General features: G+C 60.7%; 1 protein-coding gene across 11 annotated transcripts; it reads left to right on the top strand.

The window, feature by feature from the left end:
* Positions 1 to 209: 209 nt before the first annotated feature.
* Positions 210 to 23,645, top strand: CHRDL2 (chordin like 2). 11 transcript variants are annotated; one of them, XM_051851072.2, is made up of 13 exons: positions 7,458 to 7,610; positions 7,889 to 7,952; positions 9,370 to 9,482; positions 12,636 to 12,729; positions 14,363 to 14,505; positions 14,770 to 14,863; positions 16,207 to 16,265; positions 17,534 to 17,705; positions 18,311 to 18,505; positions 18,719 to 18,892; positions 19,662 to 19,716; positions 22,747 to 22,839; positions 23,484 to 23,645. In XM_051851072.2, the coding sequence occupies exons 3-13, from the start codon at positions 9,378 to 9,380 to the stop codon at positions 23,572 to 23,574; spliced, it is 1,275 nt and encodes a 424-aa protein (XP_051707032.1). In that variant the 5' UTR covers positions 7,458 to 7,610; positions 7,889 to 7,952; positions 9,370 to 9,377; the 3' UTR covers positions 23,575 to 23,645. The 11 variants fall into 11 exon arrangements, 10 of the variants coding, with proteins under 10 accessions (XP_051706995.1, XP_051707000.1, XP_051707005.1 ...); XR_007921402.2 differs by lacking the exons at positions 7,458 to 7,610; positions 7,889 to 7,952; positions 19,662 to 19,716 and adding exons at positions 210 to 1,051; positions 19,801 to 19,924; XM_051851035.2 differs by lacking the exons at positions 7,458 to 7,610; positions 7,889 to 7,952 and adding an exon at positions 210 to 1,051.
* Positions 23,646 to 25,691: the final 2,046 nt, after the last annotated feature.

The following is a 25,691-nucleotide window of genomic DNA, read 5'->3' as shown; positions in this document are numbered from 1 at the left end:
GCAGGAGGGGAAGACTTCTAGGGGGTGGCAAAGGACTCCCTGGCCTGGCTTTCACCTGGGCGTGAGGGGGCGACGGACAGCGGGGAGACATGGCCGGCCAATGGCCAGTCCACGACCTGGAATCGTGCCCCCTTCTCTGTGCTGTGTGAGTGCTTCGATGTCCATTATCTCATCTTTGCAACAACCGCGGGAAGATGAGAAAGATAGCACGTCGCGAATGCCCCCGTTTTGGAGCTGGGGACAGACTGTGCGGCCTCGCCCACCAACCGCAGGAGGCGCGGCAAGTGCCCTGATTCCATCCAGATGCCTAGCTCCCAGCGCGCGGTGCCCCAGGCTGGCGCGGTCCCCGCAGCCCCCTGCCCCACCGCGAGCCGGGCACCGCCCCCCATCCCACCTGCAGGCTGTGCCGGGCCCCGCCCTCTGCACTCGGGGCGTCGCGGGGAGTCAGGGGTTAAGCCCCACGCACGGCCCGGTGGCCCCTTCCCCCTCCGCAGCCCCCGGGCCTCCCCTCGGCGCCGCGCCTGGAGCGTGCGTCCGGGAGCCCGGCACGAGAGAGGAGGGGGCAGAGTGGGCCTGCGTCTCGGGTGGCCAATCCACCGAGTCCGCCGTGCCCTAAGAGGAGGCGCCAGCGCCGCGCCAGCGCCAGGCCGGACTGCCGGCTTCCCGCGGCAAAGTACAAATGCGCCCGAGCGCGGCGCCTGGCGCCCTGGGCGTGCACAGCCGGCCCGCGCTCAGCCTCCCCCGCGGCCGCCGCGCCGCCGCCGTCCCGCCGCGCGACCCCGAGCCCCGGGAGCAGGGGGCGCCAGCCCCGCGCGGCGCGCCCCGCAGACCCCCGCGCTCGCCGCTCTGCCGCCGCCTCGGCTCCCTCGCACCTTCTCCAGCCGCCTGCTGCGTCCGCTCCGGCCGGACGGTCCTCCGCCTCCGCGCCCCTCTGCCTCCCGGCTCGGGGGGCTCTCTCCACCGTGCTCTCACCGCCCCTGCTCTGCCTCGGCAGTCTCCCCTCGCTGTCTGCCGACGCCCCGACCCCGGGCCAGGAAGGATGGTTCCCGAGGTGAGGGTGCTGCCCTCCCTGCTGGGACTCGCGCTGCTCTGGTTCCCCCTGGACTCCCAGGCTCGAGCCCGTGAGTAGAGGCGGAGGCTGGGTGGGCAGGGAGGGCTGCGGGCGAGCCCGGGACCTGGGACTCCCCCGGGCCGTTCTGACGGCCGTCTAGGCAGCACCTGTGCCGGCAGGGTTGGAGACTTCTGAGCGACCAGGACGGCCCGGTGAGTCCGGGGAAGGGGGCGGGGGGAACCTAGGGGAGAAACTTGAGGGGGCTGCAGCAATGGACTTGAGCACGCTGGGCGCTGGAGGCCGAGGGCTGTCCTAGGAGGGCGCCGGGTGCGTGTGGCTGCAGGTAAGGGGTGTGATGAGTGCGGAGTGGCTGTGGACGCCTCTGCGAAGAAGGAAAGAGCTAAGGAGGCTGTCCTGGGTGTCTTTCTTTTTTCTTTTTTTCTGCTTTTCGATCCTCATTACACTCAGGTGAGAAAGCTCGGGCTGAGGAAGGGGAAGGAGCGTGCTCGCATTGCTAGAGCGAGGGAGCCATGCGAAGCCAGGACCCCCTGGTCCCGGAGCCTCTGCTTTCCCCTGCTGCGCAGGATCTGGAAGGAACTCTGATGTGTAGAATGGGAGACTTGGGGAGCAGCAGGCGCGTGATGGAGCCCTGGGGCTGGACAGCACCCAGCCCCACCGCACCCCCGCTGGCTGGCGGGAGGTGGGTGTGCGAGCCTCAGTTTCCTTATCTGTCACATGGCAGTAAAAGTCTGAGGGCTGTCGCGAAGTTTACATTGGAGCAAATGGGTGCAGGGTAGCTGCTGAGAAAGGATTGGGTCCCTAACTCAGGCTTCTCCACTTAGACGCAATGTCACCTCCAGCAGGTCCTGGAATCTCCCTGAAGCTCAGGTTCCTTGCTGCCCCTCAGCGGGCTGGCGGGCCCCCTTCCTGCCCCTGCCAGGCTCCCGGAATGCCCCGAGGATGGGAAACCACGCCAGAGATGCTCCCAATGACAAGGAAAGAGCTTAGGTCAAACCCTGAACCACCTGCTAAGAAACAAAAGCCAAAAAGGGGCCGGGGGGGGGGGGGGGGCTTGCTGCTGGGCCACACAGGGCAGACCCCCACCTCCCAGACCCCCCATGCTCTTTCTGCTGCACAGCGCAGTTCCTCCTTCCAGATCTTTCTGTGTGGCACGGACCTTTCTGGAGCCAGCGTTGCTGGGTTTTGTTTCAGTCCTGTGCCAGCAGGCTGCACGTCGGTCCGATCAGCTGTGCCCTGCCAGCAGCATGAGACTGAGAGGAGTCTGTACTGTAGGAGAGAGCAGTGGAAAGAGCCCAGTGGTGGGTTCAAGTCCTGGCTCTGGCCCCTGTCGCTGTGTGAGTCTTGGTTAAGTCACAACTGCCCTGAGCCTCAGTGTCCTTCTCTGCCCCAGGAAGATTCTAACACGGAGCCTGAAGGGCTCTTAGGAGGCTGAAAGGAGGCAATGTGTTGAATGTCTCCTCTTCCTCCTGGAACCCCAGGGGGGTTTCCTCCTAACACCTGCCTGTTGTTTCTTAAGAGAGGCTGAGCACAGGACGTCCTCCATGCCTGCCGCCCTTCCACTTGGCACCGTGTCCTTGGCCCTCAAGCTCTCCCCAAGATGGCCTTGCCCTGATGCCTCTTGGAAAGATGGTCTAGACTCAGTCCCAGGTGCAGGACTGCTCATGTCCCGGCTGTACCTCTCTGCCTCATATTCTGCCAGCCCTTCACACCCTGCTTAGGGCACACCTGGGGTGGACTCGCCGAGTTACAGTGAGGAGGACTGATGCTCGGCGGGCAGTGTTAAAAGTCAGTCTAAGATGTCAGAGCTGGAAGATTCGCCTTTGCAGCTGCTCCACTTCTGCCATCAATTTCTTGATCTTTGCAGTTCAACTGAAGCCCAGAAAGGGCAGTGACTTGCCACAGGTCACACAGTAAATTGATTAAAGAACAGAACAGAGACCTGGATCCTGGACCCCGGTGTGTCCCTTGTTGGCCGTGTGAATTGGGACAAGTCCCTTCCCTTCTCTGAGCCTCATTTTGTCTTGCACGGAAAATCTTTGCATCTAGAAAGAGTCCTGTGCCAGGATCCTTTCTGAAGGCCTCCTGTGAAGGCCCTGGTCTTCCTTTCAGTGACTTCAGTCTCCTGGTGACTTCTTAGATGCCTTCCAAAGTGGTGCCAGCAGGGAGAAATCTGGTCTGTGTGGAGCCAGCCTCTGGAGGAGCCAGGCCCCGGGGCACGTGGGGGCTGCCTGCTCCCCAGTTACAGAACAAGGCTCTTCAGGCCAAGGTGGTTCTCTTACAGGCTCTGCTTCCAGCTGTAGCTTGAGCCCCAATTCCAATCCAGACCGAGTTTCAACTCCAGCCAGAGGCTGAGCCCTAATCTTACAATTCTGACCACAGATTGGACCCCGATTCCACCCCCAGGCTTGAGCCCTTACCCATGCTGGGTCCCTGACCTGGCCACTGACTGGTACTGACCCCAGTGCCAGGCTAAGCCACAAACACGAGTGATGTTGGCTGCTCTGAACGCCCCTTCCCGCTGTGGGGTGAGGAGCTGACTTCACTCCCTCTCCAGTGCATTCTCTTTGCCAGTGCCTTTCTTTTGTGCTTTTCCCTTACTACTTGCCCCTGTTACATGTCTGGCTTGCTTCCGCTTTCTCTTCCTCCCCAAAGGGAGTCATTTGCCAAGTGAAAACCTTGATCCCTCTGCATTGCCTCAAGGGTTTTGTGACTTATGGGAATTGATAGTGATGGAATCCCAGATCCTAGGAGTGAGCCTGAGGCAGGGAGGGGGCTCCCTTTGGTGTGATGTGTTGCAGAGGGCACACCTGGAATGGGCTCTAGCCCCACCTCTGCCACCAATCCCCACTGCAAGCAGAGCAGGTTGCCCGTGTCTGTACAGTGCAGTGGGTGCACACACATGGATGATCCCCAAGGAGCAGTCGACTTTAACAGCTGTGATTCTAAGTCTATAAGATCCAAAGATGCTGTGGCCTTGATTCTGACCACCCTGACCTTTGGACAAGTGAGTCGGGCAATGGTGTGTGCTCTGCTGCCCTGCCAGACAGGAGTGCTCGGGGTCCTGTGACAGTGGGTATCCATCAGGAAGACCCTGCCCTGTGGCCAGCTTAGGTTGAATTCGGCTGTCTAGATGCGCATCAGGCACTGGGGGACACCTGGGAGAAGGCCTGAAGTCCTGCTCAGCAGGCCCCTGTCTGCCTCTCCAACTGGGCTGGCCTGCAACTCCCTTCTTCCACCAGTAGAGGTCTCTGCCTCACTCCCTGGCTTGCAGGCGTAGGAGCCGGAGCCCGAGCCGGAGCAACAGCTGTGCAGCCGCTCCAGCTGTTGCACCTGTTGTCAGGACTGGCCTCTCAAGTTCCCCCAGCCGCCGGCCCCGGCGCCGGGCTCCAAGAGAGGGAGCTTGAATCCCTTGGATCCCTGAAGAATCCCTTGGACCAGGTGAGGGTGGTGCCCCTGGGAGGTGCTGTGCAGAGATCATTTGAGGTTTCCCCCTGCCTGTGGGCAGGGCCCTATCCCCAAGAGGGCTGTTCCATGGCCACCTTCTGTTACCTGTTCTCATGCTCAGGGGTTCCTCCTTATAGCTCAGCTGAATCCTTCTTTTTGCAAGCTAAAGCCATTGCTTCTAGTCCTGTCCCTTAGGGGTGGGCCTCCCTGTGACCATCCTCGCAGGTGAAGACTGACATTGCAGTTGGTGCTGGCAGGAGCCAGTAACCTTGGGCAAGTCTTGCTCCCTTTCTGGGACTCAGTTTCCAGCTACTTAAGACCAGGGGACTGGACATCATCTCTGAGATCTTCGCTCTCTGAGATGCTACAAATCCAAGTACAAGATGTCCCAGGCATCACAGAAGCCATCCCTCCCATGCCCTGCCACTTAGCAGGTGACACAGTCGCCTTTCCTGGTCTGACAGCCCCCTCCTCTGAGGCCCCTCTGTGCTCCTGTACCGCTGCCACATGCCAGCCTGCAAGGGGTCAAGTTCAGGGAAGAGCGGTCCCTTTGCCTGGGTTGCACAGCTCAGCCACTGATTCCCTTAAGAGGCCTCCCACTTTGGGTGCCAGGGCCCAGAGCACAGCTTATGTCTCCGAGCAGAGCAAGTTTGTTTGTGTGAAGAGGAGACTATAAATAAATAGAGAGGGAGAGAGAGAGGAGAAGAGAGGCTGTGTGGGCGTGAGGCAAGAGATGTAAACCTTCTCACATTCCTGAGCAGCCTGGCTCACCCAGTTTTGCTGAGTTCCTGCAGGCTGGGGACAAGCCAGCCACAATTCTCAACGTCTCTCCATTCTCAGGGCTTTGGCCAGCCTCTCTCCAGCCCAGAAGCTTCTTTCTGGCTGCCTTTTCTGCTTCCTCTTGAATGGATTCCCTTCCACACAGCTCACGCCTACCTGACCCCTCTACCGGCCTTCGTCATAGCGTGAAAGCTTCAAGTCAGACTTCGGGAATGACGTTGGTTGGGAACAGTCTGGAAATTCTGACTTCCACCTGAGGATCATGGAACCGCTCCTCCCCTAGCTGCCCCAGCTGCCGACCTTTCTGCCACATGTTGTTGTTTGGCTTGGCACGTGGTTTGGGAGTTCAGATGGTCGGCAGCTGGTTAGGGAAGGTCAGAGACCGGTTGCTGTTGGTTGGCCAGGGCTAGCGTGCTGAAGGGGAGCTGGCTCGCCCTTGCGCAGTGAAGAGGCCTGGTAGCCGGGACCGCCGGTCAGCTTCTCCTCTAGCACCTCACATCAAGCACAAAACCCAGCGAGATCAGTTCTTGCTCTGAGAGGCTCACAGCTTAGTGAGGAAGACAAACCAACTTAACAAGTACTTCCGACCCACTGTGGCGAGAACGCGATAGAGGTCGGAACTGAGTTCTGAGGGAAGGCAGCGGCCCGGATGTGCCCCGGCCGCACCGGAAGGAGGGCGTGGCCTCCGGCTTCTGTAGGACCGGAAGTTTGTCAAATGCTGGAGATGGGGCCAGGTGCTGCAGGCTAGGGAACCGGCCTGTGTGGAGGGGCCTGGGATGAGAGGTGGAGCAAGGAGACGGTCGGCGAGGAGGAGGGAGGCTGGAAACAGGGCCACCACATTCACCTGTTTAAGCTCCAATTCTCCGACCTCCCCACTGTGCCTTCACCCTCCGCCCATAGCCTAGCCGGTTCTCCTATCCAGCCTGCTCCAAAGGCTTCCTGCTGTGCCCACGAAGCATTTCTTGGAGCTGTACTTTTGCTGTTCGTGCTGCTTCTCTCCTGATCCTGGCCACTGGTCTGGGCCCAGTGTTGTGACCACATCAGCCTGTCTCTGGTCTCTCTGCCCTTGGTGTCAATTCTCCATGCCTGTGGTGACAGTGACTATCCTAACTGCAGACCTGGCCATGTGACTCCTCGTGGACAGCATTTCCATGGCTCTCCTGCCTGCCTTCCTGAGCCTCTGCCGCTCTCTCTTACCAGCCTGCTCTCACCTTCCCGTTCTCTCCCCCAGCTGTCTGAACTGCTGGCATCTCACATCCTGGTTGGGGACTTGGCGGGTACACGGTGGGATTGATGGAACCTGGTCTGGGTCGCAAGTAGGACTAGATGTGTGCAGGGAGCCCCAGGAATGAGGGCTGGTGCCCCTCTATGTAAGCCCTGGGAGAGGTACCCATACTGGGTAAGACAGTGTTCAGTAATAGGACCCTGGGCACTGCCACATGGAATTCTGGGAGTAAGAGAAATACCATGAGAAATAGATTATTAAGGAAGCTCCAAGTCAGTGCCCAGATCTGGGTTTTTTGGTCTTTTTTTTCCTTCTAATTGAGCATCTAGTATGTGTCAGGCACTAAGCATTTTATGTGCATTATCCAACTTGATTCTTGACTGGTAGAGATTGTTACTAGACCTATTTAACAGAAGTGGAAACAGAGACCTGAAAGGGTTAAGTAATTTGTCTAAATTCAGACTGCTCATAAAAGCCAAGTCCATGTTCAGAACTCCAGTCTACCTGATTTCCCAAGGTCCTGAGAGCAGGACCCTGGGCTTCTGAGGGATGGAGGGAGACATGGATGGTGGGACAAGGGGTGGCAGAGTGGGAGGAGAAGCAGAGCAGGCCACTGAAGACAAAGGGAGGGAGACAGGAGTCACCCCCCACCCCCCACGTCACTCAGCCTAGCCCCAGAGGCTGCTGGAGGCTCACTGCACGGACCCTGGAGCCCAGGAGCCAGCACGGCTGGGGCCATCCACACATCCACGAGTCGTGGAGTCTTGGGATTATCAGATCTTAGAACCACACACACAACACCATCCAATTCTAGAAGCTTCCGGTCCGATGAAATAGAGGCTCTTAGGAATGTGGAATTCTCATTCTTGAACCTTAGCAAGCTAGAACTGGGGACTCTCAGCACCTCAAAGTCCTGGTTTTGTAACCTATGTATGTAGGAAGCCTTTGAAGAGATCATAACTTGCCCTCCCCCTTAGTTTGCAAAGGGGAGGCTCAGAGAAGGGCAGAAAGGATAGTCCCCAAGGCCACACAGTGAATTTGCAGCTCAAGGAGCTAGCACTCCTTCCACCAACCGTGCACAAGGGCCAGGTACAGCGCCAGGGCTGCAGGAACCGAGGCTGTCTGCCGCCTGGCAGTTCCTCCTCCCGCCTGGTTTTGGCTTGGCCTTGGGCACTCACCTCCAGGCAGTGCCACGGATCCTTGCGCCTCTCACCTTGGAGGGCATGGTGGGGAGGGGACTGTGGCCACTAGAGGCCTCCTGCCAGGCCCCCCACATTCTCAGCCTCTGCCAGGTCGCCTGGTGGGGGCGGGGGAGGGCTCCTGGCCCAGGAATTGGCTGAGACTCCCTGGCTTCATGCTCTGAGCAGGCGGTGAGCCGGACGGGCTGCCAACTGGCACGGGGGCCAGGGCTTCAGGGCCGCCCCAAAGAAGGTAGGACAGGCTGTCTTCAGCAACAGCCCGAGACCTAAGGTGGTGGCGGTGTCGCAATGGCCCCTCCCTGCAAGGGGGAGGGGACCAAGGAAGAAAGACATTATTCACTCCTTAGAGAGTTGGGCTGGCTTTGACCGGCACCCCAGCTGGGCCTGTGTTCCACCCTCTGCCAGTGGAGGCTGAGAGATAAACACAGCTCATTTGATACGGGCCAGCCGGCTTGCAGGGAGCGGGATCTGCTGTGTGACAGCTCCTCCACGCTGGGGGCACTTGGTGTGTCCCTGCAGTCCTCAGACCTCTCAGGTCCTTGTCCCTGGAGGCCCACGAGGGCAGAGTGGGAGCAATGGGAGGAGACAGAGGGAGACCCATTTCTGCTTCTTAAAAAGAAAACTTTCTCATGGTTGGGATGGTCAAGGAGCTCCTTTCTGTTCCCTGGAGCTGTCGGCCCGGGGCCGGTGCATTGTAGGTGCGCCCCGCCCCTGCTGGGCCCTGCTGTGACTGCCCAAGGATTCGGTGGGTGCAAATGTCAGAGAGCATGGGATCCGGAGGGGTGAGAGCCCGTGTCGCCAGGATGCTCAACCCTGGAAAGCCAGGAGGAGGGAAAGGCAACATACAGTTTAGGCCACGTGGGCCCAGGGACTGGGAAGTGTGGCCCGAGAGGCTGAGGTCAGAAGCCAGAGGTGCTGGGGTGAGCTCAGAGGAGCTCACAGCCTGCGTTCCAGTTAACTTGGTCTCTGTGAGCTTTGGTTTTCTCGTAATTGTGGTAACAATCCCAAAGCTATTCCAGAAGATCAGGATGTCCACTTTGCAGTGTCTTTGTGATTGTTTCTGTAATTGTCTTAGTAATGGTGTTCAACCAGATGTCAGGAACTGAGCAGGCTACTCACCTTGCAAACATGATCTAATCCCCAAAATGATACTGCTCATGCAGGCCTAAAGGCTAAGCCATCACTGCTTGGGATGCCTGTGTCTTCATCCCGAGTGCCTGGGTGTGATTGCCCGCTTGCTTGCTTTTCATTCCAGCTACCTGCTAATGTGCTCCCTGGGCAGCAGCGGGTGACAGCTCAGACAGCTGGGCCCTTGCCACCCACATGGGAGGCCTCGACTGAGCTGCTGACTTCAGCCTGGCCCAGCCCTGGTTTTTGCAGGCATTTGAGGAGTGAACCAGCCAATGGAAGAAAATCAATCTCTCTCCTCTCAAATAGATAAAAATTTAAAAACCAGTAATGTGAATGATCTACATAACTTACATACAGAGAAGACAGTCAATATGAGCCTTGTATTTCCATCTCATTTAATTCAACAAACCCTTGTCTGGGCACATGGCTTGTGCTGAGCCACAGGAGCTCGGGCAGGGAGAACGCCCCCCCAGCACTGGAGCACCCCGGGACTAACGGAGCACGGGTTGCTTTGCCAGGCCCTGACATGTTCTGCCTTTTCCACGGGAAGCGCTATTCCCCCGGGGAGAGCTGGCACCCCTACCTGGAGCCCCAAGGCCTGATGTACTGCCTGCGCTGCACCTGCTCTGAGGTAGGTTCCTCTGGCCACCTGTGTCAGGTATATCTGGGAAAACCTCCGGAGAATCACTCCTGAAAGGGGGGAGCCTGGGCGACTGGGCACTCTGGAGCCAGGCCCCGTGGAGTTGTGCTGTCAGCGGTCACTCTGTTACCAGGGTGCCTTTATAGGAGCTGATGGCCAGCGTGCCCCTCCCAGGGAGGTCCCACCTGCTGGGTCTCTCATCCCAGCCTCCTTGCCAGCTCGCGCTCCCGCCAGCCTCTTCCCTCCACTCCTTCCTCTGGATTCCCTGTTCCCCTGCCATCACTGACCCACAACCCCGTGGATGAATGACCCTGCCTGGAGGTAGTGTCTCCCTGTCCCTGTCTCCTGGCTGGGATTCCAGGGTCCAGCTGTCTGTGGCTATCAGTGACTGATGGCCCCTCCTAGACTGAGCCTGAGAACAGGTCCAGCTGGATCCTCACTTGTCCCCAGCACGATGCTTACTGAGACTCCCTGGGGCGGAGACCATGGCTCTGTCACCACCTCCCACGCCACTGCCCCCAGCACCCTCACGGGGGCCTGTACAATCAGCCAGGTGGTCTGAAGGAGACCTCCGTGGGTCCAGAGGTAGGAAGATGGGAGGGATGAGAGAGGGGGCAGTGGCTTAAGAGGCATGAAAAGCCCTTGGCCTTAGCTTAGGCACCCAGGGTGCAGTGTGGACAACCCCAGCTTCTGTGGTGTGGGTGCTGGTACATGAGGAAAGTGGGTAGCTGGTGTCCAGCTGGAGCCAGCCCAGCTCACCCTGCACCCAGCCAAGAGCAGCCTTGAGAAGCGTCTGGGGTTGGAGCAGAAACCAGCTCCTGAGGAGACCTGGGAGGTGGAGAGGGGCGGGACAGCCTGCACCTGCCCACTCCTCCTGGGGTCTTGGCCTGTGGTTCCCCAGTTTCCACTGTGTTGGCCCCAGCCAGGACTGGGACACCTATGGGAACCTCCTCACCCCCTTGGTTTCTCCCGAGCACATCTGGGGTCAGCCTTTTCAGAAAGAACGGATGACATACCACCAGAGAAGGGGAAGGAAGCATCACAGAACATTCCAGATGCAGTGCCTGGCCAGGCCCACGTCTCACGCCCCGGAGTTCCCACACACACAGCGTCCTCAACCCGAGGGCCTGCTGCCGTCATCTGCAGTGTCCCAAGTCCTTCCCTTCCCCGCCGTCATGACTGCATCCCCTCAGTCTGTCACCTGAGCCACCTGGACTTCCTGATGGGCCTCCCTGCTCCCCTGCACCCACGCCCCTCACAGTGGCCATCTTTTCTGAACCTAGAATGGATCGCGTGGTTCTGCTCCTCAAACCCTCCAGCTCCTGTTCCCTGCGGGTGGCCTGCCTGGGCTGACTCCTGCCTGGCTCTGCGGCTTCACCGCCTCCCTGCCCTCTCCGCTGCAGCCCCATGGCCCTACCGCCCACTGCCCAGGTCCTCTGCACCTGATCCTCCCTGTTCACAAGTGACCCCCCATTACGAGGACTCCCCCAGTAGCCGGCTCCTGTTAAGGCAGTCACAACAGCCTGCTTTGTGGATGTCAGGAGTCCAACATCCGGAATTGGCCCATCTCTACTCATTTGTTGTTTTATGGTCACTCTCCCGTTGCTAGGATGTGAGTTTCTTGAGGACAGAAACCTGGTGGGTGGTGCCCAAGGCTGCGCCTTGCCGTGCTCGGGACAGGGCCTGGCGCCGAGGCATACGGAGCAGGTGTTGTTGAATGATGAGCCCAGCTCAGCCTGGAGGGTAGTGTGAGGGCCCTGACCCCCAGTGCCATGTGATCCTAAGATCATTTCAGCAGAGTGGGACCCGCCTCCAGGGTAGTTGACAAGATAGAGGGAGATCATCATTTAGAAAATAAACCCCCTGCCTACTAGTCACTCAATAAACCATAGCAGGACCTTTCCTGAGATCCTGCTGGGCTGCCCCGGCTTCACCGTGTGCCTGGCCATCCCCACCCTCATCTCTATCTTGCTCCCCATCCGCAGCTCCTCCATGGCCTGCGTGAGAGAATTCTGTCTTCAGGCAACCCTGTCCCTCACTCCCCCTGGGTGTCGCATAGGAGGGCCCAGTTCACCCCCCCACTTCCTAAGCACCCATAGGTGCTGGGCCTCTGGACAGCGCTGGGGGAGCGCAGACCCATTCTGCAGCCTCTGTGATGTGCTCAGCTCGGTGAGCCCTTGCCGTGACCCCAGTAGGCCTGGCGTGGGGCACTAGGCTGCCTCTGGGAGACCTCCTGTGGTCAGAGCAGGGTGGGAAGGAACTGGGTGGTGGGGGCCAGTGGGCTGGAAACAAACTTTGCCACCATCAAGGTTTCGGACGACACAGGCTCCATTCATCTCAGAGACGCCTCTGACTTCCTCCCCTTGCTCTCATTCACCACTTGGCGTCCCTCCATGGTAGCAGGTGCTCCCTTGTAGCGGGGCCCTGTGCTGACAATGCATTGGAATTCTGGGGTCGCCCCGATGCTGGCTGCTGGTGAGCTTGTCCCAGAGGACAGAGTGGGCTGGGGGAAGGCCTAGGAGGGGCTGATGGACTGTGCCTGGAGCATCCCCTCTCTGTTTGCGCTCAGCTCTGCGTCTGTGTACTCTGCCCTGTTCTCTCTCATTGGCTGTACTCAGAAAAGTGGGCCTATCCTTCTCTGTTGCACCACACTCCAAAGGCATTGTCTAGGGTCACCCACAAACCTCCTAGAGACTCAGGGAGTGGGGTCACAAGGCCCCAGGTCTTCCTTATGCCAGCTTTTTAAGTCTTGTCCTATCCTGGTCACCATGGGTGGCGTTCTTGTCCTGATCATTGCTCTGTAAAAGAACAAAGCTCCCAGGTACACTGGCATGAGGCCCCAAGATCAGTGTTGGAGCCACTTGGGGCTTTCACGGGTATTTCTGCAACACCTGAGCAAATCAGTAGACAGGACACCCCCTCCAAGGTGGGGAGGGCCACAAGTGGGTGAGCCAAGGGAGACCCCCTTCGCGGGCAGGGGGAAGGGGAGGAACCAGGCACCTCGTGGTTGCCATTTTTAATCTCATCACAGGCTCAGAGCAAGTGCAGAGTTCCCAGGCCCGGTAGGGTTTGGGGAGAGGACAGGTGCAGGTGGGAGGCAAGGGGGCTGTTGGGAAGCAGGACTGATCCCTGTGTTGCCCTCAGAGTGCCCATGTGAACTGTTACCGCCTCCACTGCCCGCCTGTCCACTGCCCCCAGCCTGTGACGGAGCCGCAGCAGTGCTGTCCCAGGTGTGTTGGTAAGTAGCCTCTCCCTTGCCCAATGACCTTGGTGTCCTGCCCAATGCTGGCCTCCTGCTGATTGAGGCTCTATTAGGAGAGAGGCTGTCTCTACCCAACAGGCGCGCTCAGGGCTGGAGGAGCAGCCAACTTGTCAGTCTTAAGTAGATAGATGTGCACAGCCAGAATGGGGCGGGGAGCGGTGGGGAGAAGCTGTGAAGTAGCTGATGGGACAGGGGTGTGTGTGGCCTGTGGACTGCCATGCTTGGGCACCTGTCTCTGGCCAGAGCTGGAAGCCCCTGGGGCTGGGGGTGGGGGGACCAGGAGTGTGGGTGCCTGTCTTCCAAGATCCCCTCCAGTGCAGATTCAGGGTCTCTGCCTCCCTACACTGAATAGCTGTGACTCCATGATTTGAAGCTTCCAAAGACCCCTGAGCCTGGGATTCCAGGGAAGGGAGGTGAGAGAGAGAGAGAGAGAGAGAGAGAGAGAGAGAGAGAGAAGGTCTGAGGAGCAGCTGGCCTAACCAAGAGGCCACTGAGGGGCAGCCAGGGGAGGCCAGCTCAGAAGCCGGGGCGATGTTGAAAGAAGAATCAGTGTGGAAGGATGCATCAAGGAGGTGGTGACAGAGGGACTCGGATTTGGGTCTCAGCCCCAGGCGCTGGAGCCGGGGCTCCCTGGTACATGCACGGGTGTCGATGGGTTCATGTTCTCTCACTGGGAGCCCAGCGGAGACCTGACCTTGGCTCTGGCTTGGGTCACAGAGATTCCTGGCTCTGGGTTCCCAACATCATTGTGCTTCCCCTGTGTGTCCAAAGCTTGCTCCAGGGCTTCTTACCCCTCCTTGCTGACTTTGGGACCCTCCTCTGCCCTCAGATGCCCATCACCCTGCCTCTCCCCTTCCCTTGTCCCATTGCCTGCTTGGCTATACCTGGTCTGCAAGACTTAGCATAGCCTGGGCCCCTTTCAAAAGTATTCCTGGACCATCCTATACAGCACATGGGGGGCCTGTGCCCACCCTGGCCCACCTCACACTGCAGGCACCCAAGGGGTTTGCGAGATTCTTGATGGCAGGGCCTAAGCCCTACTGCTCATCCACTCTGGTGCCTAGCGTGGCGCTGCAGGGCAGTGTCCCTGCTCACGAAGAAGCCACTGAGGGTGGGCTTCCTGATGATGGAGGGGCTTCTCTCGGGACTGACTCACTGGCAGGCCGTGGCCCATGAGTGACAGTTGGCATGCAGCGCCGGGACAGCAGAGGGATGCTCCCAGCCGACTGCACTGGAACGCAGCTTGGTGAGGACAGGGACTCTGTTTCGTTCCCTGCTGTATCCGCAGCACCCGCAGCAGTGCCTGGCACTAGGAGGTGCTCTGTGGATGCTGCTTGGGTGGACAATGAACTGAGTCAGGCCCGTGGGGACTGCGGCTTCCAGCCTTCCCCTCTTGCTCGCATCAGCCCAGCTCAGACACGGGCGGTGGAAGGGAGTGAAGCGGTCAGACGGCGTGTCAGTGCCAACCTCTCAGCTGGTTGCGGAGGGTCAAGGCCAGAGCTAAGTTAAAACACCAAGAAGGCTAAGGGGCAAAGTCTGCGGAAACACGGCCAGCTCCATCCGGCATATACCTCACCTTCCTCTTCTGCCTGGCTCTCCCCATCTGCAGAACCCCACACACCCTCTGGGCTCCGGGCTGCCCCAAAGTCCTGCCAGCACAACGGGACCACGTACCAGCACGGAGAGATCTTCAGTGCCCACGAGCTGTTCCCTGCCCGACTGCCCAACCAGTGTGTCGTGTGCAGCTGCACCGTAAGGCCTCCCGCCGGCGTCCCGGTAGCCGGCATGGCGAGCATGGTGGGGCCTGGAGGGAAGGGGTGCAGGCGACCCTTCTCTGGGCTCCCACACCCTCCTGAGCTTCCTGAGTGGGGTGTTGCAGGCCCCCTGCTGCTCCCTCCCCTCCCAGCCTCAGGGGAGACCCCTTAGCCATTCGCTCCCAGGGAAGGGGATGGGCCTAGCCCCCAAGGCTGGTCCTCATCAGACCTCATTTCCCAGCCCATGTGCTCTGTTTGTCAGGAGGGCCAGATCTACTGCGGCCTCACCACCTGCCCCGAGCCCGGCTGCCCCACTCCCCTCCCGCTGCCGGACTCCTGCTGCCAGGCCTGCACAGGTGCGTCTGGCCCTAACACTGATGGTGCCCACTCCTGTGCTCTGCCAGCGATGTGAGCCAGGGTGGCCCTGGGGGATAGCCAGCATGGTGTACACCGTTCCTTCCTCCAGGCCTGTGGTGGCAGCTGATGTGCCACTCTTTCTTTTTAATTGCAGTCACAGGGAGCAGGAATGGGGGGAGGGTCGGGGAAGGAGAGAGAAGCAACACCAAGTGCTGCTGGTTGGCTCTCCGTGGCCTTGGGCTTCTCAGAACAGCCTGGGGGCGGGAGAGAGGGAGGAGAGAATTTGGCCACTACCTCCTGCTGATCAAAAGTGCACCCCAGGGAGTTAGTTCCCTCACACCTGCCTCACCACCTATTGTGCATGCATGCGTGGGTGCTCGTAGCCCTGGGAGCAGCAGGAAGGGGGGAGGCGGGAGGAGAGGGGCTGGGAGCTGCGGCCATGTGGAGGGCACTGTGGCAGTGCCTGTGACGAGTGCACTGAGTCCTTGCCATCAAATGAGGCTGACAGGACCCAAAGTGGCACCTGAGGGGGGTCTGAGGAAGGCAGGTCCCAGACTGCGTTCCCTGGGGCTCAGAGCACATCTGTCAAGCAGAACCCAGGAATGGGCTGGTGACGGGAAGACGTGGCTTGAGCCGGATGAAGCGGCGGTTCTGGTCTCTGTGGGTTGGGGCAGTCAAGGAAAGCTTCCTGGAGGAGGCAGGCCCAGGGGAATGCTCTGCATGGGTCACACCGTCCGATGTTGGAGTTTTGGAAGGCATATTGGACCAGGAGTCTGGTGATGTCAGCTTAGTCTTGGGTCTTTTGGCTGACTCCACGGTGGTATGAGGGTGGCCCCTGGCATGACCAGTGGATGGGCTAAGTTTGGGTTCTTGCAAGGCCTAGGGGGACAGAAGCCTGCTTGGGGCATCAGCCGCAGGGCTTGGTGGCTTCTGTGTGCTGGTTCCCAGGGGGCTGGGTCCAGGAGGGCAGGGCCCTGGGTGGGGTGTGGAGACCCCAGCGATGGGATTCTGGGCCCTCCCTCGCACTATCCATGGAGGCGCTGAGGGGCATGGCTCAGCGTCCCAGAGAGGAGACCTTTACCTAAGGGCTAAGCAAGATGCTGTGGCCCAACCAAGCGGCTCAGTCCTGATAGTGACCATGAGGTCGGTATGGGGAAACTGAGGCAGCACCCCAGTGGCAGGGACTTTGTTGACCAACTAGGATGAAGGGAGGGAGGCTATAGTGGGAATAAGTCCCCACCGAGGGCAACGGGCCCTGCTGTAGGGGACGGGGTGGCCTCAAGGTCGCAGCCAGCAAGGCTGAGGGGCCTGAGCCCAACCCCGCCTCCACTCGCGTCTGCAGATGGGGCGAGTGAGCAGCCAGCTGAGGACGCCTCTGCGGAGTTATCCCACCATGGAGCGGTGAGCGCCGGCTTCCCTGCTTGGGGGTGGGGGCAATGCTTGAGGTCCTCATCTCACGCCTGCGCCTGGGTCTACTGCCTAAGCCACCCCTCCCCCTAGCCTCCCGCCACGGCCCCCGTCCTGGCTGATGCACCAGGCAGGGCAGGCGCAGGCCCAAGACGGCCTCCTGGACGCTCCTCCACGCGGCCTGCGTCTGGCTGCGCCTATCATCCATTCAGCTGCTGCCGGGAACGCGGTGCCCCAGGAACGGCCTCTCAAGGACACAGGCCCTGCACCGGGTCCTGAGGCTCCGTGGTCCCAGTCTCTCTCTCTGGCCCCTCTGTGGCTGTCCCACCCCATGTGAGGGAAGAGCGGGCTGGCCCCCTGAGGCCCTGTGTGTTCTCTGTGCTGCTGCCATGGGAACAGCGCGACCCTGGACCCTGGGGGGCTGGAGACTGGACTCCCCTTCCCAGGGCTGCCTCAGGGCTGTGGGCCCATCATGCCTTGTGGGGGGTGGCACCTGCCCTGCAGGCCTGCCCTCTCCCTGGAGGCAGCCAAGGGTCAGACACCTGCTGACTAGGGCAGGCCACACTCTGGGCTCGAGCTCCCAGTTCCTTCTCATCTCTGCAGTATTGGGAGAGCTTCACCTGGGAGATTCCGCTGGGCCCGCTGGAAAGCCTGGGATGCTGTCCACTGTGGAAGCCCTCGTGGGCTCACTCCAGGCCATCAGAGAACAGGGCAGGAGTGGCCGCGGGACAGATGTGCTGACGTTGGATCAGCAAGGGAGGAAGCTGGCCCTGCTTTTGGCCACCAACCAGCCTGTTCCTCTCCCATGGCCTAGGGCTGCCCTGACCCTCAGACACTGACCTGTGTGCAGCTCCTGCCCCAGGCGGCTGCCCTCAGCGTACACATTTGCTGTCACTGCCAGCCCCACCCCCAGCCCCTGCTGAGACCTGCAGCACAGGGGAGGGGCTCTTGTCCCTGGGTCTTCCTGTCTGTGGGGTCCTCAGATGCCTGTCCCCGTGTCTGTGTCGTCGTCACTGTGTGCTCTTAAATAGCCCTGATCAGTTCCGTGTCCCAGATTAGCACCACAGCATCCTGTGTGCCCCCCCCCCCCCAGCCCCAAGGCCCAAGAGGCTGGGTCTCCAGGTCCCCCTCCAGCTCTCCCTGTCCCTAGGCGTGCCCTCCTCCCTGGGAAGTCACACAGGTGTCCACCGCCAGGCCTCCTGCTGCTCGGCCACCAGCCTGTCGCGCTCACTCAGTGGTCTGCGCCTTCCCACCACTTGCAGAGACAGTCTCAGGACCCGTGTGCGGGGGATGGCGCGAGAAAGAGAGGCCCAGGCACCCCGGCCCCCACCACGGGCCTCAGCCCCCCTCTGGGCTTCCTCCCGCGACACTTCCGACCGAAGGGGGCAGGCAGCACCACCGTCAAGATTGTGCTAAAGGAGAAGCATAAGAAAGGTGGGGACCGGGCTCTGCTGCCATCTGGGAGGCAGGGAGGGGGAGCCCCGATGGCCACCCGCGCAGTTCAGCGGTTCCCCAGTCCCAACGTGGCCACGAGCCTGTGGACTCTGGGACGTGGGAACTGAAGGCGCTCAGGTGTGCAGGACCCCGAGACTGAGAGCCGAGACACAGGCAGTCCTGCAGCGGGGCCACCTGTGCCGGGGCCCAGGGAAGATGGGACTGAGGGGCGGGAGACAGACGTGAGGAGACGGAGCTTTCATACTAGGCAGGGCTAAGGGCAACTGTTTGATGGAGGAAGGAGGGAGCCGAGCAGGGCGGTGGGGGTGGGGTGGGGGGTTGATGCTGGTGGGCAGCCATGGCCGCAGAGGGGGCGCCCAGGAGCCTTGCTGCAGGGCCGCCTGACCAGTGGAGGAAGAGGAGCTGGGGGCACTGAGTCCCAGCTCCCCTTTTACAGATGGGTCACTGTAAAAGGCAGTGGAGGGAGAGGGACCTGCCAGGCCGGGGCAGGTCCCTCCCTATCCAGAGGCTCCTGCTGGGCTTGGCCCAGTCCCAGGTGCCGGGAGAGGGGGCTGAGACCTGCCCTCCTCTCCTCCCCCTGCCAGCCTGCGTGCATGGCGGGAAGACCTACTCCCACGGGGAGGTATGGCACCCGGCCTTCCGCTCCTTCGGTCCCCTGCCCTGCATCCTGTGCACCTGTCAGGATGGCCACCAGGACTGCCAGCGTGTGACCTGCCCCACTGAGTACCCCTGCGGTCGTCCCGAGAAGGTGGCCGGGAAGTGCTGCAAGATTTGCCCAGGTGCAGAGGGGTGCTGGGGGGAGGGGGCTCCGGGCTCTCGCAGCTGCACTTGAGGACCGACCGGTGCATGCAGGGCCCCGCCCGGTGTGACAGTAACACACTCACAGGCTCTGGGCGCACATGGAGTCCGGATCGTGTCATTCAGAACACATGGACTGTCAAGAGGGGCAGCCGGTGTAGACTGAGTCCTCATGAGCTACTTGTTTCTCCCAGAGGACAAGGCAGACCCTGGCCACAGCGACGTCAGGTTCAGCAGGTGTCCCAAGACGCCGGGCCGGGTCCTCGTCCATACAGCCATCTCCCCGAGCCCAGACAGCCTGCAGCGCTTCGCCCTGGAGCACGAGGCCTCGGACCAGGTGGACATCTACCTCTGGAGGCTGGTGAAAGGTGAGTGCTGGCCACACCCCCTTCCTGGGCTGCGACCCCACAGGGGCCTTAGGGACCAGGCGCCTCTGGCCGCCCCTCCAGGTGTAGGAGTCTCTGACGCCAATGCAGGCAACAATTTCAGTCTGGGATTCTGTTGCTTCTGATGAGGCTGCTGTGCCAAGGCCTGGAAGTGCTCCCTCTCCTGGGGGAAGGGGTCATTGCACAGCCTGCGCTGATAGAATTGAATAGGCTGCTGGTTGGGTGGTGGGATCTCTGCCCCGGGAAGGGCCATCTCCCCAGGGGGGAGGGGTTTCAGAGCATCCCCTAAGCGGGAGGGCAGCGGCTGGTCTCACCTCCCCCTTTCTGAATGGCTGCGCCTGCCACTGTAAGCCAAGTCGATATCACAGTACACTTCTCATTGAGAAACTGGACTTGTGTGATAGGCTGCCCGTGTTACAAGCTGAAGGTTGGGAGGGGTTCTCCCTGACACAAGAATTGCCGAGAGTTTGGCTTTGTGGCACTTGTTGTATTAAAAAAAATATTAGACTCCCCGCATAGGGCAAAACAGGAAGCCATGATCCAGACTCAACCCTTTAAGTTGCCTTAGTGCTCAGGGGCACGTTGGAGGGGCTTGGCTGGGGGCAGGGGGAGTGGAAGAGGGAGCCATGGTGATGGCGACGGTGACAGGCAATGTGGGCAGCACTGAGAGCCCCCAGAGTGCTTCCCCTGCGCCGTCTCGTTGGACCCTCCACGATCCTGAGAGTTAGGAATGACTGTCCCCATTTTACAGATGAGGAGACTGAGGCTCAGAGAGGTGAAGTGCCTGGCCCAAGGCCACACAGCCAGTAAGTGGAGGACGGGAGCTAGAGCCCTTGTCTTGTGGCGTCAGATGCGGCTCTGTCCCTGCTCTGCCCTGCCCCCTGTCGTAGGAGGATGGACGAAGAGAGTGACGCGGTTCAGCCCGGAGGACGGAAGACTCAGGGACAGCACTGCCGGCCTCACGGCGCTGAAGGGCTGGCCCAGGCAGAGGGAGCAGCCGTGATCTCAGTGACCGTAAGGGTCAGGCAGCAAGTAGGGCCTTTGGGACCTGGCAGACCTGGGCTGGGGGCCCAGCGCCGCCATCTTGAATTCTGGCTTTGCTTCTTCTTAGCTGTGTGGCCTTGGGCGTTTTCTCCGCGTCTCTGGGCCTCTGTCTTCTCTTCCATTCGCTGGGGGCGAGGGCATTTGGAGGGTTAGACGTGGTGGCGCGGGTCCAGCCCCTGCCCCTCCCGCCATACCTGCTGGTTACAGCAGCAGGGAGCGGGTTCCAAGCCAGTGAGAGGAAGAACTGTCTGCTATCACGAGCCTGCCTGCTGCCTCGGGGCGGGGGGGGGAGGGGGGGGCTCAGAGGGGGTGGGAGGGGTGGGGGTTCTGCTAGCAGCTGGGGAAACGCGAGGCAGCCCTTTCAGTTGCTTTGAGTCTTAAGAGTCCATCAGTCGCTGGCAGCTAGCTGCTGGCTGCGTGTCTTCCGCTCCCCTGCCCGCAGCAGGTGCTGGGACCACAGAGGGTGCTAGGCCTAACCCCGTCCTTAGGGCTCACAGCTTAGCAGCAGCAGCTCTCTGGGAGGGAAGGCTTCCGTGGAGGATGGCCCTCTGCGATTTAGAGGGGTGGGCGGGCAGGCAGGCGGGCAGCGACGGCCTCCAACCCCGACGCCGCTCCTGGGCCCTGTGCTCCGTGATTGGTGCGCAGCAGGCACCACGTTTAATCTGCCTCGTTTGATTCTCATGAGAAACCTACAGGCCGTGTTTTAATGTCCCCGTTTTGCAGATAAGAAAATAAGAGTCTCAGAGAGCACATGACTGACTTACAGTCACACAGCTTAAACCAAGAAACAGAATCAAACCCAGGTCCCACCATCCCCAGCACTGCCTCAAGCTTTTGAGGAGTGGCCGAGGGAGGCCGAGGTATGCAAGGATGTAGCTCATGGCCAGTCTCATCGTCACCAGGCCCAGCAGAAAGGAAGTGAGGCTGAGAGACTCGGCACTCTCCCAGTGCTGGTCTCCACCATCCCGTCACCAGCGCCCAGCCCCACCGCTCACCTCCTGACCCTGCAGAGTGCCTAACTGTCCCCCTCAGCCTCTGCAGGGCGACACCCCCCGGGGCTGCCATCAGTGGGGAGCACCACTGCCCCTCACTCGCAGGAGTGGAGGCAGAGACCAGGGGGACGCAGAAAGCTGTGCCACGGAGGCTCCACCATGGGGCCAGCGCCAGGCACAGATGTGGGCAGTGTGTTGGCCTGGGGTCATTAGCTGTGGACAGAGGACCTCAGGGGTCTGGATGGCAGGCCCCCGATGCCCTCTGGCCACTGACAGCACACACGCCCACTCCCACTCCCAGACTGGCCATCCACTTCCAACACTCTGCTGGCTCAGCCCGGAGAGGGGTCAGCTGCACGGCGAGCAGAGGCTTTGCTGTGGGGCTGCACAGGGCCAGCTGCCCCCAGCCCTGGCACAGCCCTTCAGAGGGCAGGGGGCACAGCCATGATGCTCAGAGTAGCTCCTGACTGTGGGCCGTGGGGCCCAGTCCTTTCAACCACACCTTACAGAGGACAGCGTGAGGATGCACCCTCACCCGTCACCTGCTCCCCGGTATTTGTGTCCCGGGGAGGTGCAGGCCTGTTCAGAAAGCCCCATCCCCATGTCATCATGTGCCTCAGGCCTGCCACGGTGATGTAGCCCTGGGTCACTGGCCTGAGTTTCTTCCACGTCCTGGTCCTTGAGGTCCCAACTGGACCTTCCCTGGTTCCTGGAACTCAGTCCAGGACCAGAGTTGTTTGTTCCCTCTGTGGGGTCCCATTCTGACTCCCAGGGCCAGTTCTGAGTTTTCTTGAAGGCAGGGCCTGTCCAGCAGAGGCCTTGCTGGCTGCATCTGTTCTTTCTGGCCGGGGACCTTGGTGGGTAACAGCTGGTACGGCTGTACTATGTACGGCTGTACTACTATGTGCTAAGGGCCTCTGTGCCACGTGTGGTGCCAGTGGCCAGCTCCCCAGGAGATGCAAACATCAGAGGGTCCAGCTAGCATCTCGCTCCCCCTTGGCCTGGCCTAGCCCGGGTCCACATATTATTTGTCCCATTGTCCATTCATCCAGGAATTCATTGATTCTCCGTGCCTTTTATGGGCCGGGCTTAGGGGGCCGAGACAGGGGAGGCCTCCAGGGGTTCTCAGTCTGGTGAGGGTGGCAGGAATAGTTCCAATGATGGCACGTGAGAAATAGGTGCCACCACAGACAGAAGCTGTGGGTCCCCAGGGAAGATGTCCCAGCTGTGGGCTGGAGGAGTAGGAATGCACCTAGAGCATCAGGAGTGGAAGGCAGTGGTAGAAGGTGTCTGTGAAGGCTCGGCCTCCTGGCCCGGGCAGGGGCAGGGGCACGGGCTGAGCTCTGTGCTCTGACACTCGCTGGTCTCTGGGGTCTGAAGCAGCTCGCCTGTTGGTTTGTATCAGATGCTCCACGCCCAGAGAAAAGCTTGAGCAGTCAGATGGCCTCCTTCCTCCCCTCCTCCTTTCCTCTCTGCCTGCTCCATTTCCCACCGCCCCTCCCTCCCTGTGCTGCGGCAGGTGAGCAGGGCGAGCGCAGGTGCAGACAATGCTGGTGATAGAAGCAGGGTCACAGAGGGCCACAGGGGGCCTGGGCGGGGACCGACAGGGCAGTGTGGCTGGATCAGGGTGAGTGAAAGGGAGGCTGGACAACGGGGGCTCTGGTGAGGAGAGGGGGCACTGGGTGGCAGGACAGAAGGGAGAGACCGACAGGATTTGGGGTCAGCCGCGAACCGAGGCAGGGAAGAGGTGGCTGGGCAGCCCTGTGTGGAGCCCACCCTGCTGCTTGTCTCTGCCCGCAGGGATCTTCCACTTGATTCAGATCAAGAGAGTCAGGAAGCAAGACTTCCAGAAGGAGGCACAGAACTTCCGGCTGCTCAGCGGCACCCACGAAGGTGGGCCCTGGGGCTGAGGGCAGCAGGGCCTGGGGCGGGGAGCTCCCAGCTGCTGGGCAGGAGGCGGGGGGGGGGGGGGGGGGGGAGGAGAGCGGCCGTGGGCCACAGACGTCAGTTCCCAGAACAGGAATCCAGTGGGCGTCTGGGCCAGAGATTTCCCAACTCGGTTCAGGAGCTGGAAGCTGAAGCAGAGCTGCCTGGATTTGGTCTCCAGGGTGGGGGTGGGGGGCGTGGCTATAGGAGGGGGGTCCAAGTCTCCGAAACAGTGCTGCCAACGCTCTGTCTACTGCAGCGTTTGTCGTAGAAGCCCTCCTAACATGGTCCTCCTGCCGCCCTCAATTTGCCCTGCGCCACTCTGGAAGGTGGGCCCAGGGGAGGCTTTGGGGTGGGGGTCGGGGGAGACACAGATGGGAGAATGGCCAACAGGTGTCAGGAGGCCGGCCCAGTCCCCAGCACGAGTTGTCAGAGGACCGGGTCATGTGCCAGCACTGTACCAGGGGGCCGCGTTCCTCTGGGCTCCCCGTGGGCTCCACATTGCAGCCCTCACACTTCTTCCCACCCTGAGCACTTCCGGCCGGCAGTCACCGCCTGCTGCGCATGCGCGCGCGCTCACTGCCCCTTCTCTTCTGCCTTCTTCCATGCAGGCCACTGGAACATCTTCCTAGCCCAGACCCCAGAGCTGAAGGTCACGGCCAGTCCAGACAAAGCGACGAAGACTTTATAACAAAGACCTAGAGAGCTGCAGATACGAGCTTTATCATTTTTGTTATTATATATTAATAAATAAGAAGTTGCAATACCCTTAACCCTACCTTGCTAGATTCATATCCAGTGTTCTGTGTGCTCTCCTGGCAAGTTGCATGGCAGGTCTGGTTATTCCCATTTTACAGGGGGCAAAACTGAGACCCAGAGGGGCAGAGCCTGGCCTCAGTTCTCGCGGTGATTCGGCACTGGAGCCAGGGCTGGTTCCCGCAGCCTCCCCACGCAGTCCCTTGGGTGCCAACGTGCTGCCATCCCCTGCCCTGTACTGTATCTGCCTCAGGCCCCCGACCCTGGTGCCTCCTGCTCTTAGGGCAGCCCCGCCCCAGCTCGGAGGCACTAAGCCCAAGAGGACTGATTCTCCCTAGCCAGGAGAGGCAGCCTCAAAGTGCTTCACCCACAAATATTCCAGAGACTCTCGTCCTTGTCAGCCGCCCTGCACGAGGAGGAGCGGGAAGTAGGCACTTGCCTGCGGCCACAGAGCTGCTTGGTAGCAGATCGGACCGGAAGTCAGGCCTCGCTCTTGCTCCAGGCCTGCGGTTCTCCGCCGATTCCACACGGTGGCGAATCTTAGGAGCCCGAGTAGCCTCACCTCCAGATTCCAGAGACTCTGTGGTCCCCGTGCCAGCCTGGCACTGTGGTCAGAGGGGAAGCTCCGCCAGTCTCGGTTAGGGACAGTGGCAGTGATAACTCATCCTGCGCCCAGGTGCACGCCCTTGCTGTTTCAAAGCTGTTCCAGGGCCTGTGGTTTCACTTAACGGTGAACGGTGGGGGACTTACGTGAGTTTGGGGAGGAGCCCACAGAGGCGCTGGGGAAGAGGTGAAGCAGGTGCAGCCTAGGCCCCCGACACCCCGCGGGGCTCCCTCTACCCGCCCCGCCCCTGGGCCTGCAGGAAGCCCCAGAGACATGGCTGTGCTTGTGTTGCTTCTAAAGCCTTGCCCTTGACCCTAGGGTTACTGGGGTCCCTAGAGTCAGCTTGGCAGCCCCACCCTGCCCACCTCCTGAGTGGGACGCTGTTGCCCTCCCCAAGCTCCCTCTGCCAGCTCTGGGGGCCTGGTTTGAGATCTCACCTGGGGTACCAGGAGCATGGGTGGACCCTCCCACCACACGAGGCATAAGACCACGGCCCCCTCCCTCATGGCCCCGCCCTGTCCGTCCTAAAGAAGACTCACATTGGGCCTGGCTTGTTTGTCACATGGCGGCGGCGGCAGGGACGGGGGTAACTAGCAACCAGCCAGGGGTGGTTCTGAGCACCCCAGGTTGAAAGCATTTAACGCACAGCAAGATGAAGGTTCTGCCATTCATATGGCGAGCTCTGGTCATGCAGTCTTGCTCAGACGGACGCCTCTCTCCCGGGGATGCCTTCCCGGAAATCCCCCACCACCTGCTGAGGGAGGGCTCAGTACAGGAGGGGACTTCCCTGCACACCCTGCCCTTCTGGCTTCTCTGGCACACTGTGAAGTCACCCCCAACCTTTTCCCCCCTGGCAGGGGGGATGGGGACACGCCCAGCACATCAGCCCCTCCTCTGTTTGCTCTAGACCTTTCTGAGTGTGTAATTGCAAGGCTCACCAGGTCAGCCCCACCATCCTGGGGTGTGCGCACTGCCGGGCTGCTGACTTGGTGTAAGGACCGGAGCTGCCCTTCCTGTCCCTAGAGAGCCCAAGTCCCCAAGAGGAGGTGAAGGAGACAGAGGCATGGCTGCACCTGAGAGCTGAGGGTGGTGATGGCAGGGGCCACAGGGAACGCAGCCCCTAGCCTAGACAGACGGCACTAGCGCTGGCTCTGCAGGATGAGCTGGGGGAGGGAGACAGAGGTGCCCGGTGAAGGCACACTGAGAATCACAAAGAGCTCCCTGCTGCTGCGTAGCAGGTTGAGGCCAAGAGCAGAGGGAGGAGAGGCTGCACCTGCACGCAGAGGCCGTGCGGGAGGCCGATGCTTTGGTCAGGTTTGTGGATTAGAAAGCTGGCCCTGCCTGCTCACAGCAGGAATGAGTGAGCGTCGTGGCAGAGCCAGGCTCAGACCAGGGGGAAGCTGCCATGGGAGGCCCCGGAAGGGGTGACGAAGCCCAAGTGGGAGAGGGACCCAGGGAA

This window comes from Oryctolagus cuniculus, chromosome 1, assembly GCF_964237555.1.
Source record: "Oryctolagus cuniculus chromosome 1, mOryCun1.1, whole genome shotgun sequence".
Classification (NCBI taxonomy): domain Eukaryota; kingdom Metazoa; phylum Chordata; class Mammalia; order Lagomorpha; family Leporidae; genus Oryctolagus; species Oryctolagus cuniculus.
This window is presented reverse-complemented; position numbering and strand designations above follow the sequence as displayed.

Bases quoted from the DNA above. Each gene is read 5' to 3' on its own strand.
- CHRDL2 (XM_051851035.2), top strand. From the start codon at position 304: ATGCCTAGCTCCCAGCGCGCGGTGCCCCAGGCTGGCGCGGTCCCCGCA. The intron at 14,506-14,769 runs GTAAGGCCTCCC...TCTGTTTGTCAG, and splicing joins GTGTCGTGTGCAGCTGCACC to GAGGGCCAGATCTACTGCGG. The intron at 18,506-18,718 runs GTGCAGAGGGGT...TGTTTCTCCCAG, and splicing joins GTGCTGCAAGATTTGCCCAG to AGGACAAGGCAGACCCTGGC.